Source organism: Salvelinus fontinalis, chromosome 37 (assembly GCF_029448725.1).
Source record: "Salvelinus fontinalis isolate EN_2023a chromosome 37, ASM2944872v1, whole genome shotgun sequence".
NCBI lineage: Eukaryota > Metazoa > Chordata > Actinopteri > Salmoniformes > Salmonidae > Salvelinus > Salvelinus fontinalis.
The window spans coordinates 13,929,099-13,945,849 of NC_074701.1; the positions used below are offsets into that span (position 1 = coordinate 13,929,099).

A 16,751-nucleotide genomic window follows, 5' to 3' on the forward strand; every position below is an offset into this window, starting at 1 on the left:
ATAACATTACCATCAAGAACCGTTACCCCCTTCCATTTATGTCATCAGCTTTTGAGAGACTCCCCTGGAGTTTTGTCTAAATTGGATTTACGGAACGCCTACAATCTGGTGCGCATCAGACAGGGAGACGAGTGGAAGCCAGAGTTCAACACTCCTAATGGACATTATGAGTACCAAGTCATGCCGTTTGGACTTACTAATGCTCCAGCCGTTTTCCAGGCCCTGGTCAATGATGTGCAGCGTGACTTGCTTCACCAGTTCGTGTTTGTGTACCTGGATGACATCCTAATCTTCTCCAAGTCCATGGTTGAACACGTCCAACATGTCCGGCAGGTTCTTCAAAGACTCCTCGCTCATCACCTGTTCATGAAGGCTGAAAAGTGTGATTTTCACGTTCCTCAGATCTCCTTCCTGGGGTACAGAGCTGTGTACTGATGGACTCCAAAAAGGTAGGAGCGGTGGTCAACTGGCCGCGACCCAGCACGGTCAAGGAAGTTCAGCGTTTTTTGGGTTTCGCTAATTTCTACCAGAGATTTGGAAGAAATTTCAGTGTTGTGGCGGCGCCATTGACAACGCTCAAAAAGGGCTCAGCTGGGCATGTATGCTTGAACCCTGCTGCTGAGAAGGCGTTCTAGGACCTGAAACATTGTTTTTCTTCTGCACCCATTCTCGTTCATGCAGATCCTTCTCTCCCCTTCTTGGTAGAGGTGGATGCCTCTGATGTTGGTCGGGGAAGTTCTGTCTCAGCGCTCGGCGAAGGACCAAAAGCTTCATCCCTGTGCCTTCTTCTCCAGGCGTCTCACTCCAGCGGAGAGGAACTATGATGTCGGCAATCGGGATCTTCTTGCGGTCAAACTGGCTTTGGAGGAATGGCGGCACTGGTTGGAGGGCTCGGAACATCCCTTTATGGTTTGGACTGACCACAAGAACCTGGCCTACATCCAGGAGGCTAAATGCCTCAACCCCCAACAGGCTCGTTGAGCTCTCTTCTTCACTCGGTTCAGATTCACGTTATCTTACCATCCGGAGTCTAAGAACATGAAGCCGGATGCCCTTTCTCACCAGTTCCCCAGCTCCAGTGAGGATTGGTTGCTTGAATCCATCATTCCCAGGTTGCTGATCTTCGCGCCGGTGTCCTGGGGTATAGAGACTGTAGTGAGGGAGGCGCAAGGTAGGGAGGCAGTTCCAGACGGCTGTCCACCTAACCTACTTTTTGTTCCTCTTGGGGCACGGTCCAAGGTACTTCAGTGGGCTCACTCGTCGCATCTCACCTCTCATCCGGAAGGGCAGCGAATGCTAGAGTTTTTGAGGAGGAGTTGTTGGTGGCTCTTGGCGGAGGTTGGACACTCAGACCTTTGTGGCTGTCTGTCCGACATGCGCACGGAACAAGTCTCCTCGTCAGCAGTCCCTGGGGCTTCTTCACCTGCTGCCAACAACTTCTCGACCCTGGTCCCATCTCTCTATGGATTTCCATCCTCAGAGGGACACACAGTCATCCTGGTCATTGTGGACCTCTTTTCCAAGGCGGCACATTTCATTCCACTGCCTAAGCTTCCATTTGCCCGTGAGACTGCTCAGCTAGTCATTCAGCATGTTTTCTGTCCTCTTCTGGGGTCATCAGCCAGTGTGTCCTCAGGTTATCACCCTCAGTCCAACGGTCAAACTGAGCAGGTGAACCAGGATCTGGAGACCGTTTTACAGTGCTGTGTGTCCACCAACCCCGCCACTTGGAGTCAGTACCTTCCCTGGGTGGAGTATGCACACAACACTCTTCAGTGTTCCTCCACTGGCCTGTCACCATTTCAGGTGTTGTACGGTTGCCAGCCCCTCGTTTCCAGATCAGGAGATTGAAGTGACGGTTCCTTCCGCTCAACGCCTCATCTCTCATTGCTGCTGGACCTGGAAGAAGGCTCGGTCAGCGCTCCTGATGTCCTCAGCTCGGGTTCAACGACAGGCCAACCGCCATCGCCGCCCGAGTCCCCTCCTGCGTCCAGGCCAGATGGTCTGGTTGTCTACGAGGGATCTGCCTCTACATGTGGAATCTAGGAAGTTGGCTCCCCGGTACGTTGGGCCACTCAAGGTTCTACGGCGCATCAATCCAGTGGTCTATCGTCTGAGTTCCCCGGTCCACGAGGAATCATCCTACCTTCCACATCTCTAGACTCAAGCCTGTGGTGTTCAGTCCTCTGGTTCCGGCCACTCGGCCTCCACCTCCGCCTCACACGATAGAGGGACAGCCAGCCTACACGGTGTGACGAATCCTCTCCAGTCATCAGTGCTGGCGAGGGACTCAGTATTACGTGGACTGGGAGGGTTACGGGCCTGAGGAACGTTCCTGGGTTCTGGCCCGGGACATTTTGGACCCCGGACTCAAGCGGGTCTTCCGTCGACGTTCAGCTACTCGTGGTGGAACGTCGGGAGCCGTTGAAGGGGGGGGGGGGGGGGGGGGGGGGGGGGGTCCTGTCACAGGTCAGGGTTTCTCCCTTGAGTGTACTACCTGTGGTTGCCACTGGAGAGCACCCTTGGGTTTATTCTAGTATCCAGGTGACCCTGATTGGGCTTATTGGGATCACATGCTGGATGACTATTTAGGTTCCTCTGTGGACTGGGCCAGTTGCTCAACTCTCATGTTTTGTTCAGTGTTCTCGTGTGCCCTTGCTTTGTTGTTTTACCCTTACCTCTGCCTGCTGTGTTTATCTGCGCCTGGGTCCAAGTTCGTACTCGCACTAATGTCACACAGATCTGTGCCTCGACACAATCTTGTCTCGGAGCTCTACGGACAATTCCTTTTACCTCATGGCTTGGTTTTTGCTCTGACATGCACTGTAAACTGTATGACCTTATTTAGACAGGTGTGTGCCTTTCCAAATCATGTCCAATCAATTTAATTTACCACAGGCGGACTCCAATCAAGTTGTAGAAACATCTCAAGGATGATCAATGGGAACAGGATGCACCTGAGCTCAATTTCCGGTCTCATAGCAAAGGGTCTGAATACTTATGTAAAAAGGTATATTTTTATAAAAAATATTTTCTCCCCAATTTCTCATCGCTCTAACTCCCCAACGGGCTCGGGAGAGGCGAAGTTCGAGTCATGCGTCCTCCGAAATATGACCCGCAAAGTCGCGCACCCGTTCGCTTAACCCGGAAGCCAGCTGCACCAATGTGTCGGAGGAAACACCGTTCAACTGACAACGAAGACATGCTGCAGGCGCCCGGCCCGCCACAAGGAGTCACTAGAGAGCGATGAGCCAAGTAAAGCCCCTATTTTTTTAATTTGATAAATTTGCTAACATTTCAAAAAACCTGTTTTCGCTTTGTGATTATGGGGTATTGTGTGTAGATTGCTGATTATTTATTTTAATCAATTTTAGAATAAGGCTGTAACGTAACAAAATTTGGGAAAAGTCAAGGGGTCTGAATACTTTCTGAATGCACTCTGTGTTGGCTGTGTCACTGTATTGAGAGAAAAAAACTGTCACTGTTCTTACATCCAACCATTTCATGCGCATGAATTACCGGACTTATAAAAAAATGTCACGACAGGGCTGATGGAAACAGGAAATGTCGGTACAATGTGATAAATGTTAACAGACAATTTGTTCATTTCGACATGGTGGGATCTTTTTGTGTCGGTGTCGGCCTACCACCATGATGTGGAAAAGCATGCAGCAGATTAAATAAATTACGGACTTCACACGGTGATTAACGGTGATCATACAAATCTCCAATAGGTTAAATATCGAGGGTAGGCTATTATGTGATTGCTGGTGACATGATGATCGCTGCTTGGTTGCCAATTATCAAATAAGATGATTATCCATATTTCATCACATAACCTGTCCACTTTATCAGCAAACTCTTGTCAAGAGAGCATGCGCCAAAACCAGATTGGGCAAGTTCGCTGTATTACTGGAACAGTTGATGAGACAAAACCATCGGTAGAGTTGAAAATGCAATGGAAACACATAGAACTTGGTACATACATGGGAACTCAACTGCTAAAGTGTTTTTTATGTGCAGTACGTCATCACGCGCCGCCTTTTTATCCGCAACGAGCCAGTTGGATGGAAACACCCCTCTGGTGGCATATTGTTCCATGCCGTTTTTAGAATATTGGAATGAAAATCTGTCGCCAGTTGGATGGAAACCTAGGTATAGAGAGAGAAACGTGGTTTGTGCTCAACAAAAAGACGATGTTCTTACACTCTTGCCGTTGTCGCGGGTGCTGGAGCAGGTCTCGGGCAGCTTCTGCTCTGGCTCAGAACACTCTGTGTCAGTAGAGTAGGCATCAGGAGGAATGGCATAGTCACTCTCTGATGTCATGGACGACATGGACACTGCTGGACCAGCAGGGACAACACAGACAGTCATGAGAACATGGTAATAAACACGTATGGATTTGGTTTTAATAGGAAGCAACGTGAGATGCATACTCTTGTGTGAGTTTTCTTGTAGTGTGTGTGTGTGTGTGTGTGAGGTATCTGACCGTGTGTGTGTGTGAGTCTGTATTTATGAAGTGTCCGTGAGTGTGCGCAGTACCTCTCTTGAGGGAGCGGGGGCTGCCGGGGTTGCTGTTCTTGCGGGGGCCGGATCTAGAGGGGTGTGAGCTACATTTAGATGCTTCCTCTACTTCTGAGCTAGACGACTCCTCTGAGCTGCACGACTCCTCTGAGCTGCACGACTCCTCTGAGAATGGACTACTGCTCAGCAGAGTGGCTTTCTAGAAAAGGTAATATACACCATCAGCTTGACACACACACACACACTTGAGGGTCACATTAAAACAGGACTTCTGTGGGTGACACACACACAGTATATTTGCACACTCGCACGTACACACGCACACACCTACCCCCTTCAGCGTAGTGTAAACAGGCGTGGTCATGTTCTTATAGATGAGGGATGTGTAGAGCACAAAAGCAGGGTACGAGGACTGGAGGGAGGGGTCTGGAACAGAGATGACAGTTCAATCAGCCAATCACAGAGCCTTCTCCAAAACACGGGGCCAATGGCAGAACGGTACTGACCCGGTAATTTTGTCATCTCTCGCTCACCTTTGCTTGTCTGGTCTGTACATGAGGTCTCTGACAGCCTGATGCCAGACTTAGCCACTGCATATATCCGGCTTTCCTAAAGGTACAGTCAACACAAGTAAAGCATAAAACACTCAAAGTATGTACAATAAAAGGTATATAGAACTTAGTGCTCACCCAGGAGGGGAACCTGTGTAGAGGGGGTGTTGGTGGCTTGCTCCCTGGAACCGTGGGAGGGGGGTCTGGGCTCTCTGGGGGCTCCTCTTCGTCCGTGGCGAGTGAGGCTGGTGAGGTGCGCAAGGTTGGCTTGGTGGCTGGCTGAGGCGGCGTGTCTCTACTCGTCTCCATGCTGACCTCCTGTTCCTGATCCAGGTCGGTCTCCTGGGGCCTAAGGGGGCGGAGCATGCTGATGGCGTTGCGCGTCCGTCCATGAGCCGCCTCCGTGCTGATTGGCGGCTGGCTCAGGTGTCTCTTGGCCAGGGCCACGCTCATCACGCCAAATCCAGCAGTCGTCCGCAGGCGGGGCTGCTTGGGGGAGGCAGGGAGGTCTCTGGAGTCCTGGGTGGAGGTGGGGCGTTTGGGGGTGAGGGTGGGGGTGAGGATGGGGCTAGGGGTGTTGGAGGGGTCACTGGAGGAGGACGAAGAGTCTAGTCTCTGGGACTGGAAGCGTTTGTTGAGTTCGTCCGAGGAGCAGTCCTCAAGCTTCCTCTCCCTGACCCCGTCCTTCTCCGCCAGCCCCCCCTCCCCGGACCCGGGCAGGTGGAAGTGGGGGCGCTTAGTACGCTCCATGTCATCATCGAACAGAGAGCTGCTGTCATCGGACGCCGTGAGGTAGGTATCGCTGCCGGGACGGGTGTACTTCAGCGGACACCCCCCTCCCTCACTGAAACGTCCACCCTCGCCCTCTGAAGCAGCAATGGAGAGCACAGAGGACACACAGCGAAACTCTGGCCCTCCTGCGCTCTCACACACACTCTCCTCCTCTGAGGTAGCGTCCGCTGGTCTGTGGCCTCCACTCTCTGCCCCGGAGGAGACTGATGTCTGGTTAGTGCCGTTATCTGTCAAAGTAAACAAACACACTCCATGTCAATATCATGTACCAAATAATATACCAAATCAATGTTCTTCAACCCTGGTACTGGGGACCCACAGACTATGCTGTGCAGGCTTTTGTTTCAGCCCAGTACTAACACGCCTGATTCAACTAATCAAAGGAATTATGATTAGTTAAGCTTCATAGGGCGTGTTAGCGCAAAACTATGAAATAACACATATTGAACCATGTAGTAACCAAAAAAGATTCAACATTTCACCAGATGTTGGCCAGATGGGACGCTCCCATCCCACCATTTTAAGCCATCATTGGGCTGTACATGTACCAATTATTTATGGCGATATGGCCATGTGAATCCTGTCCAACTAGAACCAAAGTAGCTGGTTGGCGGTCATTTTGGAAATGGGGTCTTTCAGAGTATAATAGATTATTACATCTTTATGTAGCAGTTTACTCACTTTGTGTAAAGACTGAAAGGTCTTAATGAGTTACCCGTCTCTCAGCTGGAAATAATGCATTCCTATGGGATTTGACTTAAAGTGACGTGTACAGGGCAGGTTTCCAGTCAAATTACTTAAAATGTACACAAAACAGAATATCATATTATACTGTATATCATTGCATTCAGTAGATTTCAGGGAATACACATATTACTTTTTAGAGTGTTCACCTGTAAATTATTGGAACTATCCATGAAAACCTTAAAAAAACATTAAGTTGGCACACATTTTCCCCACTTTTCAACAAAAAATAAATAAAGGATATGTATATATGGCATCTTTGGGCCATTTTATTGTGTTTTCCAGACCCCCTCAAACATTTTAAGCCATCATTGGGCTTTAGGAACCAAATATTATTATGATGATTCTTTTTCCACCTTTCTTTAACCAGGTAGGCCAGTTGAGAACAAGTTCTCATTTACAACGTCGACCTGGCCAAGATAAAGCAAGGCAGTGCGACAAAAAAACAACAACACAAAGTTACACATGAACAAACGTACAGTCAATAACACAATAGAAAAATCTATGTACAGTGTGTGCAAATGTAGAAGAGTAGGGAGGTAAGGCAATGAATAGGCCATAGAGGCAAAATAATTACAATTTGGCATTAACACTGGAGCGATAGATGTGCAGATGATGATGTGCAAGTAGAGATACTGGGGTGCAAAAGAGCAAGAGGATAAATAACAATATGGGGATGAGGTAGTAGGGGGTGCTAGTTACAGCCATCGATAAGCTGCTCTGACAGCTGATGCTTAAAGTTAGAGAGGGAGATATGAGACTCCAGCTTCAGTGATTATTGCAATTCGTTCCAGTCATTAGCAGCAGAGAACTGGATGGAAAGGCAGCCAAAGTAAGTGGTGGCTTTGGGGATGACCAGTGAAATATACCTGCTGGAGCGCTTGCTACGGATGTTGCTATGGTGACCAGTGAGCTGAGATAAGTCGGTGCTTTACCTAGCAAAGACTTATAGATGACCTGGAGCCAGTGGGTTTGGCGACAAATATGTAGTGAGGGCCAGCCAACGAGAGCACACAGGTCGCAGTGGTGGGTAGTGAATGGGGCTTTGGTGACAAAACGGATGGCACTGTGATAGACTACATCCAGTTTGCTGAGTAGAGTGTTATGGAGATATGGCTTTGTGAATCTTGTCCAATACGGCCAAATGCAGCTGGTTGGCAGCTGTACAAAAGCCCTGAGTGGAGCAGCATACTACTGAGATGAACTTGATCAACCAAGTCGATTTCACCTATTGACTCCCTCTCAATGCCACACTCCTGTCACTAATTATCAGGCCTGCCCTGATGGGCTCATTCACACCTTCAGTTGGTATTTAAATCCTGTCAAGCCATTCCTCAGTTTCTTTCCAGTTGTGTGCGTCCAAGTAAAGAGTACGTTTGTTTCCTATTTTCCATGTCTATTTTAGTTAAGTTATAACATTAAGAGGTCATGTAATTTCCTTATTTGAGATGTTTTGGTTTAATAGATTCATCCTCATCACCTTTACGTTATGCAACCTGCTTACAAGGTCTCTCCTTTGTTGCAGATCCACACATCAATCCAACCACAAGTAATTTAATAAATATGGACACAATCTGCGCTGGAACAAAAACAAAAAAGTTACACGATAAAATAACAATAATGAGGCTATATACATCGGGTCCGGTACTGAGTCAATGTGCAGTAATTTGTACATATAGGTAGGGGTAAAGTGACTATGCATAGATAATAAACAGCGAGTCGCAGCAGAGTGTAATTGCAAATAGTCCGGGTGGCCCTTTGATTAATTGTTCGGCAGTCTTATGGATTGGGGGTAGAAGCTGTTAAGGATCCTTTTGGACCTAGACTTGGCGCACCGGTACCGCTTGCTGTGCGGTAGCATTAGAGAACAGTCTATGACTAGGGTGGCTGGAGTCCTTGACACTTTTTTGGGCCTTCCACTGACACAGCCTAGTATATAGGTCCTGGGTGTCAGAAAGCTTGGCCCCACTGACCACCTTACGGTCAGATGCTCGAGCAGTTCCCATACCAGGTGGAGATGCGACTGGTCAGGATGCTCTCGATCATCTGGGGACTCATGCCAAATCTTTTCAGTCTCCTGAGGGGGAAAAGGCGTTGTCATGCCCTCTTCATGACTTTCTTGATGTGTTTGGACCATGATAGTTTGTTGGTGATGTGGCCACCAAGGAACTTGAAATTTGAACCCACTCCACTACAGCCCTGTCGATGTGAAGGGGGCTGTTCGGCCCTCCTTTTCCTGTAGTCCACGATCATCTCCTTCATCTTGCTCACGTTGCGGGAGAGGTTGTTGTCCTGGCACCACACTGCCAGTTCTCTGACCTCCTCCCTATAGGCCGTCTCATTGTTGTCGGGGATCAGGCCTACCACCGTTGTGTCGTCAGCAAACTTAATGATGGGGTTGGAGTCGTGCTTGGCCACGCAGTCGTGTGTGAACAGGGAGTACAGGAGGGGACTAAGCACGCGGCCTTGTGAATGTTGGCTTCTGGTTGGGATTTGTACATACGGTCAGTGTGGGGACGTCGCCGTCGATGCATTTACTGATGAAGCCGGTGACTGAGGTGGTATACTCCTCAATGCCATATTCTAGTCTGTGCTAGCAAAACACTCCTGTAGCTTAGCATCCGCGTCATCTGACCACTTCTGTATTGAGTGAGTCACTGGCACGTCCTGCTTTTGTTTTTGCTTGTAAGCAGGAATCAGGAGGATAGAATTATGGTCAGATTTTCCAAATGGAGGGTGAGGGAGAGCTTTGTATGCGTTTCTGTGTGTGGAGTAAAGGTGGTCTATAGTTTTTTCCCCCTCTGGTTGCACATGCTGGTAGAAGTGAGGTAAAACGGATGTAAGTTCGCCTGCATTAAAGTCCCCGGCCACTAGGTGCGCCGCTTCTCAATGAGCATTTTCGTGTTTACGTATGGCCTTATATAGCTCCTTGAGTGCAGTCTTAGTGCCAGCGTTGGTTTGTGGTGGTAAATAGATGGCTAAGAAAAATATAGATGAAAAGTCTATATATACCACACTACCTCAAGCAATATCTCGAGACTACCTTAATATTAGACATTGCACACCAGCTGTTATTGACAACGAGACACAAACTCCCACCCCTCGTCTTACTGAACGTAGCTGTTCTGTCCTGCCGATGCATGGAAAACCCAGTCAACTGTATATTATTCGTGTCGTGGTTCAGCCACAACTCGATGAAACATAAGATGTTACCGTTTTTAATGTCCCGTTGACAAGATAGTCTCAAACGGAGCTCATCCAGTTTATTCTCCAGTGATTGCACATTGGCCAATAGAACGGATGGTGGAGGCGGGTTACCCTACTCGCCAACTAATTCTCACAAGGCACCCTGATCTCCGCCCCCTTTAATTTCCTTATTTTCTTCATGTGAATGACGGGGATTTGGGCCTTGTCATTATATCCTTTGCGTCCGACTCATTAAAGAAAAAACCTTTGTACTGTTCAAGGTGAGTAATTGCTGTTCTGATATCCAGAAGCTATTTTCGGTCATAAGAGCATCAACATTATGTACAAAAGAAGTAGAAAATAAGTTACAAACAATGCCAAAACACACACAAAATAGCACAATTGGTTAGGAGCCTGTAAAACGGCAGCCATCCCCTCCGACGCCATTGTCAGAGTGCTGACAGATGTGTGAAATTCGGTGGCTCCATGACAAATAATAATACGTATCCGCTGGACTATGGTCAAAATTACCTCAAAATTACCCCTATTAAGATCTTAAGTGCACTCTATGATCAGAATTGTCTATATTATGTGTTTTTTAAAAGTTGGTAGGTAACATTATTGTTTGGCATGATATTACCATGTTTTATTCTACCAGGAAATCCACATGGCAGTCATTTTATTAAAATGGCCACCCTGATTGACTGACAGGCTTCCCAGACAGCCTCAATCTTTAAAATGTTCCTTAAGGTATCTAGTATTAGTGTACCAAGTTTGATACTTGTATCATAAAATGGAACAATCATTTCACCTATCCACTGGACTAGTTAGTGGTTCTCCTGGACCAGAAGTGAAGAACATAAGATGTAGGATCTTAATTTGATCACTTTTTTGTTGCTAAGAATTGTCCTGTAGAGCAGGAAATGCAAACGTGTAGTATATTCAAAGTTTAAAAAGGCTTCTAAAGTTTGTAATTTCCACTTAAATGTCAGACGTGATTTGCCTAGACAAAAAATGTATCAACCGCTACAAAAATCTCCATGAATTATAATTCACATTTCCTGTTGCTGTAGGACAATTGTTTTGCTGTAGAAAACAGGCTCAAATTAAGATCCTTCATCTGTAGTACGACATTGATAGTCATAGAAATGATCCATGATGGTCATCCAGTAGATATGAGGAGGTAGGGACTGACCAGTGTTATTCCCCCCTTCGGCCTCGGGCTGGGTTCTGAGGGTCCTCTGGACGGGCTCGGGGCCTGTTAGAACCTGGGGGTTCTTCCCTCGTACCTGGAAACAGCCAAATGTCAGGCTGCTGAGACGCTGGGCTTCCCCGGGCTTAGACTGGACACCAACTCCTCGCTTTTGCTCCAGGGCTGGAACACATACATGAAACAGAGACTTTAAAATGTCTAGCCAGGGGACTTGGGTATGTGTGTGTGTCTTTTCTGTGGTCCTTACCCTGCATCTGCTTCTGTAACTCCTGGATCTGAGCCTCCTGCTGAATGTTGGTCTCTCTCAGAGCAGCATTCTCCACCTCAAACTAGGAACAGCACAAACTCTTGTAACACCAAAAAGCATCAACACTAATACTATACAAATACACACACGCTTGTTTTACTTTCCTTGTGGTGACCAAACAATTGATTCCCATTGAAAATCCTATTTCTCTAACCCTAATTGCAACCCTAAAATAGCATTTTTCCTTGTCGAGACCGGCAAAATATTTTCCTTGTTTTCCCGTCCTTGTGAGGACACACACTTCATGTACTGTACCTCACACAGCTTCAGCATCACCCACTCTTTGATCTTGGCTGCTTTCTCCTCCACAGTCTTAGCATCCTGGGCTCGGATCTGTTTCTGGTAAGGGAGAGAGACATCAAAAAACTGATCTAGGATCAGCATACCCTCCCCACAATCCTAACCTTAACCATCACGGGGGGAAAGAACAAAACTGACCTTAGATCACTGTCTAGTGGCAGCTCTTTACCTACTCCTCCAGCTGTAGTCACAAACACTGTTCTAGGATCAGCTTACCCTCCCCACAATCCTAAACTTAAACCATTAAGGGAGAAAGTCGAGGCACAACTGTTTACCTGCTCCTCCAGTTGTGTCTCCAGCAGGGTGATGACATCATCCTTCTCCTGTAGGAGAGACTGTAGGTCCTGACAGCGTTTGAACAACCGCACCTCGGAGTCACCTGACTGACCGTCGGGAGCCTTCACCTTCTCCTCCATCCACTGCACCTGAGAGAGACACACACACATTGCTATGAACAGTATGCATACGCACACATCACACATAATAGAATGTGCTCAAGAAATATACAGGTAACTTGAACGAAACACCTGAGTAAATGAGGGATTCAAAGTATGTCAAAAGGACAGGTGTGGCGCCTGAGTTAATTAAGCAATTCACATCCCATCATGCTTAGGGCCATGTATATTAATGCTGGGCATGCCATTATTTTGGCTACCATGGCTATGGTCCCATAGGATGACAATGTCCCCATCCAAAGGGCATGAGTGGTAACTGAATGGTTTGATGAGCATGAAAAGAATGTTAACCGTACGTCATGGCCGTCTGTCACCGGATCTCAACCCAACTGAACACTTATGGGAGGTTCTGGAGTGGTGTCTGAGACGACGTTTTCCACCATCAACAAAACACCAAATGATGGAATTTCTCAGGCAAGAATGGTGTTGCATCCCTCCAATAGAGTTCCAGACATGTAGAATCTATGCCAAGGTGCATTGAAGCTGTTCTAACTAGTGGAGGCCCAACGCCCTATGAAGATACTTTATGTTGGTGTTTGCTTTATTTTAGCAGTTACCTGTACATGTAACACACACACACACACACACACACACACACACACACACACACACACACACACACACACACACACACACACACACACACACACACACACACACACACACACACACACACACACACACACACACACACACACACACACACACACACACACCTCTCATTTACCTGCTGGTGAGCTTTGAAGGCACATTTGTCTGCCTCTAACACCTGCGTCTCCAGCTGCTGAATCTGTAAGAGGGAGAATGATGGACACATCATGTTTATGTTCCATGTTTACATACACAGTCACTGACTACATCCTCAGTCCCACTCCCCTCACTTGCACTGAATGATGTGAACGAAACCTTTCATTTCCCTCTTGGTCGAACACATGAAAACAATGTTCATACAGTCTCAGAGGAGAAATATCCCCCTCCGCTCAAGCCCAAATGCAACAACTACATCCAAATAAAGAATGGGAGGTAGTACATACTAGACATAGTGAGTGTCATTACTGATAACACTGCCTGTTTTATGTTCCTAAATGGAAAAGGGAACAGTTACATTCCCCAAATGCTCTTGCATTGAGCATCCATTGTCAAATATATTTTGTATAAAGTTTTTGTGACTAATATATATTTTTTTCTATGTCATCACTTGTAACTACTAAACCTGTATAGTAAAGACTAACTCTTTGCCTACTTATGTGAGACTCGACTCCTGTTGTACTGCCCCTCTTGGTTACGGCTACAGTGTGTTACACGGAAGTCTGGTTGGGACGCGAAAGTGCACGGGTGTCAAGTCTCACGTTTACAGCCGGTCCTTTGTGTGCCCTGACCAGAGAGGACTCTAAGAAAGCTGTCAGGCTCGTGTTAAACCACAGAAACACAGAGAGCGCCATTAATACCAGAGAACACCACTGTTTACACTGCAACGAGACGCCTAACAGATCCATTGCACTTCGCACGCCACTTGGTCACAATTACAGTGGAAACACGCACGCACAGGCGCGCACGCACACGCATACAAAGGAAATAACTCACTGACGCGCACACAGACACCGCTTTGTGGGAACGGGGAATGTGGAAGACTTTATGAGTAACATTCCTCTCAAATGCCTCAGCTCAAAGTGGCGGAAGTGGCAGAGAAACCAATGTCTTCTGAGGAGGCACACGAAGAATCCCAAGGCCTCTGACAAACACGGCCTTTGAATGTGCGGCAACAAGACAACCACCCTTCCACTACGTCCCATTACAGCAGTGGCATTCTATCCGACACACACACTCACAGTCCAGTACTCTGGGATCATGACATCATGGTGTGGCTATAGTGGAGCCTGTATGGACTGGAGAGCTGGCTCCAGAGTTGCTGTTGGACTCTCATTGCTCTGGCACTGGTTCTACTCAGCAATGTGTTTCCCTTTAGTTCTAGTAACTGGGAAATGGACCCAGCCCAGAGGTTAGCTGATGCTATGCCCTTACACACACACACACTCAGAGTTTCCATTGCAGGAGAATAATACATTTGGAAGACTTTCTATGTGGATCAAAACTGTATGTATGGGTTTTCTGTCTGTCTGTCTGTCTGTCTGTCTGTCTGTCTGTCTGTCTGTCTGTCTGTCTGTCTGTCTGTCTGTGTGTGTGTGTGTGTGTGTGTACATAGGGAGCAAGAACCAAGTACGTTGTTTTATGGACATTTCAGTAGACCTAAAAGCCTAGTGAAATTTTTTAAAAGGGCAGTCAGTGAAGCCAGTGGTATACAGTAAATCCTGTCTGAACCAGTCGGGTCCACTCTGTCTTCCAACTCCGGCTGAGGGAAGGAAGGCCTGGAGCCTATTCACAGCAGGGGCAGACTGTACACAATTGTACACACACACTACCCTAACTGTGGCCAGTGGTGTGCCAGCTGGACCAAAGGGTGTGTTCAGATCAAAAACACACATGAAATCTGCAGAGGGGTTGGGTTAAATGTGGAAGATACATTTTGGTTGAATGCATTGAGTTATGCAACTGACCCCTTTCCCCACACACACACAGGGCATAAGCGACATCATTTGTTTTGCTACTTATTTTTACTCAGTCAGGGTTTCAACTCATTTCTAGATTGATAAATTGGTCTAGCTAGCTATCTAAAAGTAATCATGGCAGATTAACAGACCGGGCACGTGCTCAGGGGCCCTGAATGACTTTGTTAGTCATTCTCACTCCGATATCACATTAATATGGCATAAGTTATGGCAAAATTTCAGGAAATTAGTTTTAAAACTTCAACAATTTCTCCCCACCCCATGGCAAAATGTGCAGGAAATTGGATGTAAAACTGCTCATTTATCTCTCCGTGCCATGGCAAAGTATATAGAGAGTATAATTGCATGAAATGAGTTATACATTTGCGAAATGTTCTCCCACCCCATGGCAAAATATGTAGAACTTCAGAAAACTTGCTTTAAAAGTGCAAAATGTTATCCATGAACTATGACAAAATATGAAGAATTGCAGGAAATTTAAGCTACAACTTTGTCAAGAGAGGGGCCACTTAAATGTTTCGCCCACTAGATGGGGGCTCTCCAACCAAATCTCGCTTAGGGTCAGCCTTGCACACACATACAAATGTACACACGCACATGTACACAAAGAGGCAGGCAAGCACTCACGAACACATACACACACACATAGCCACATCTTCTTAGGAAGGATTCTCCAGAGCCCAAGGCCGTCCACAAATGACAACCCACAGCTTTCTCTCAATGCACAGATATAGCATCAGGCAGAGAATAGAACTGTAATTACAGGCAGGCAATTCCATGGTGGCATAATGAGGCTGAGACTCCGATTTTTCACTTTAAAAGTATGCCAAACAAAAACCATCGATTGCAAAGTTAACCCTTTACACTCGTGGGAATTGGCCGATATGCATAGGGCTAAATTGTGATGTTTCTTACAGAAAAAAATATAAAAAGCATATGCATAAACATGGTAGCAATTGTGCAACAAAAGACTAAATAATTACAAGGGTTCTCAGGGAGAGGACTAACTGGCGTCTCCAAGTGGTCACACACCTCTCCAAAAAGCCTGTTCTATTGTCCATTTATAAGATACCATGTCACAGTGTTAAGCTTTCACAATGCAATTCAGGGAAACAGATCAACATTTTGGTGCACATAGAATGAAACCGTGAGTGCATTCAGCAAATGTCCTTCGCAACAGACAAACATAGGCTCATTCTGTTCAGAACTACCCCGGGTATGACGCCATGTCATCTTGTAACTCTACATCAACCAGGCTCATTCTGTTCAGAACAACCCAGGGTATGACGCCATGTCATCTTGTAACTCTACATCACACATAGTGATCATAAACGTTCACACTGGATATAACATTAGTTTTATGATATGGAAATGTGATGTGGACATTTGGACTCACAGGTGTTTTGCTTGTATGACATCAAGGCGGTATTTATTGATCCTCAATGTCTCATCTTTCTAAATACATAGAGTCCTCTTCATTTACAGCATTTTCCTCACTCAGACAACAAAACGTGCAAACGTTGCCCAATTAGGAGGAGGGATGGGGGCAATTTGTTGACCCGCGAGGTGCTCAAGTTCAGAAGAGCTGTCAGTCAAAACCCATCCAGCGCCGTGAAGCTCAGAGCCAGAGCACTGACGTGATGTATAGCATGTTACTGTACAGCCACTGCGTTCTAATTTAGGCGTTTATCAGAGCCCAAATCTGCCATTTTCAAGCCATATATGGGTACGAGTATAAAGGGCTACACAAGCCATACAACTCCATGCACAAGCCATTCAACTCCATGCACAAGCCATACAACTCCATGCACAAGCCATACAACTCCATGCACAAGCCATACAACTCCATGCACAAGCCATACAACTCCATGCACAAGCCATACAACTCCATGCACAAGCCATACAACTCCATGCACAAGCCATACAACTCCATGCACAAGCACTACTTTTAACAATTTCCAGTGAAAATCTCCCTCCATTGTGACCACGTTTTCCAAGAACTGTTAAATATCTACACCGAATTACGATTCAAAGATGCCTGCAGAAAGAATGGGGTGTCAGCTATGACATGACACCTTAAGTTTCTAAAAATGTATTTTGGTTGAACTACAG

At 46.6% G+C, this 16,751-nt stretch overlaps 1 protein-coding gene across 3 annotated transcripts in view; it reads right to left on the bottom strand.

The window, feature by feature from the left end:
• Positions 1 to 16,751, bottom strand: part of plekhh2 (pleckstrin homology domain containing, family H (with MyTH4 domain) member 2) — a 71,872-nt gene that overhangs the window by 14,970 nt on the left and 40,151 nt on the right. For 2 of the 3 annotated variants that reach the window (XM_055902040.1, XM_055902042.1), the window contains 10 exons: positions 12,800 to 12,862; positions 11,893 to 12,042; positions 11,573 to 11,656; positions 11,258 to 11,339; positions 10,993 to 11,172; positions 5,214 to 6,094; positions 5,058 to 5,133; positions 4,856 to 4,950; positions 4,543 to 4,723; positions 4,207 to 4,343 (listed from right to left, as the gene is read on the bottom strand). In XM_055902040.1, the coding sequence (XP_055758015.1) occupies positions 4,207 to 4,343; positions 4,543 to 4,723; positions 4,856 to 4,950; positions 5,058 to 5,133; positions 5,214 to 6,094; positions 10,993 to 11,172; positions 11,258 to 11,339; positions 11,573 to 11,656; positions 11,893 to 12,042; positions 12,800 to 12,862 (1,929 nt within the window). The remainder of the gene's footprint in view (positions 1 to 4,206; positions 4,344 to 4,542; positions 4,724 to 4,855; positions 4,951 to 5,057; positions 5,134 to 5,213; positions 6,095 to 10,992; positions 11,173 to 11,257; positions 11,340 to 11,572; positions 11,657 to 11,892; positions 12,043 to 12,799; positions 12,863 to 16,751) is intronic. The other variant, XM_055902043.1, reaches the window with a different exon arrangement.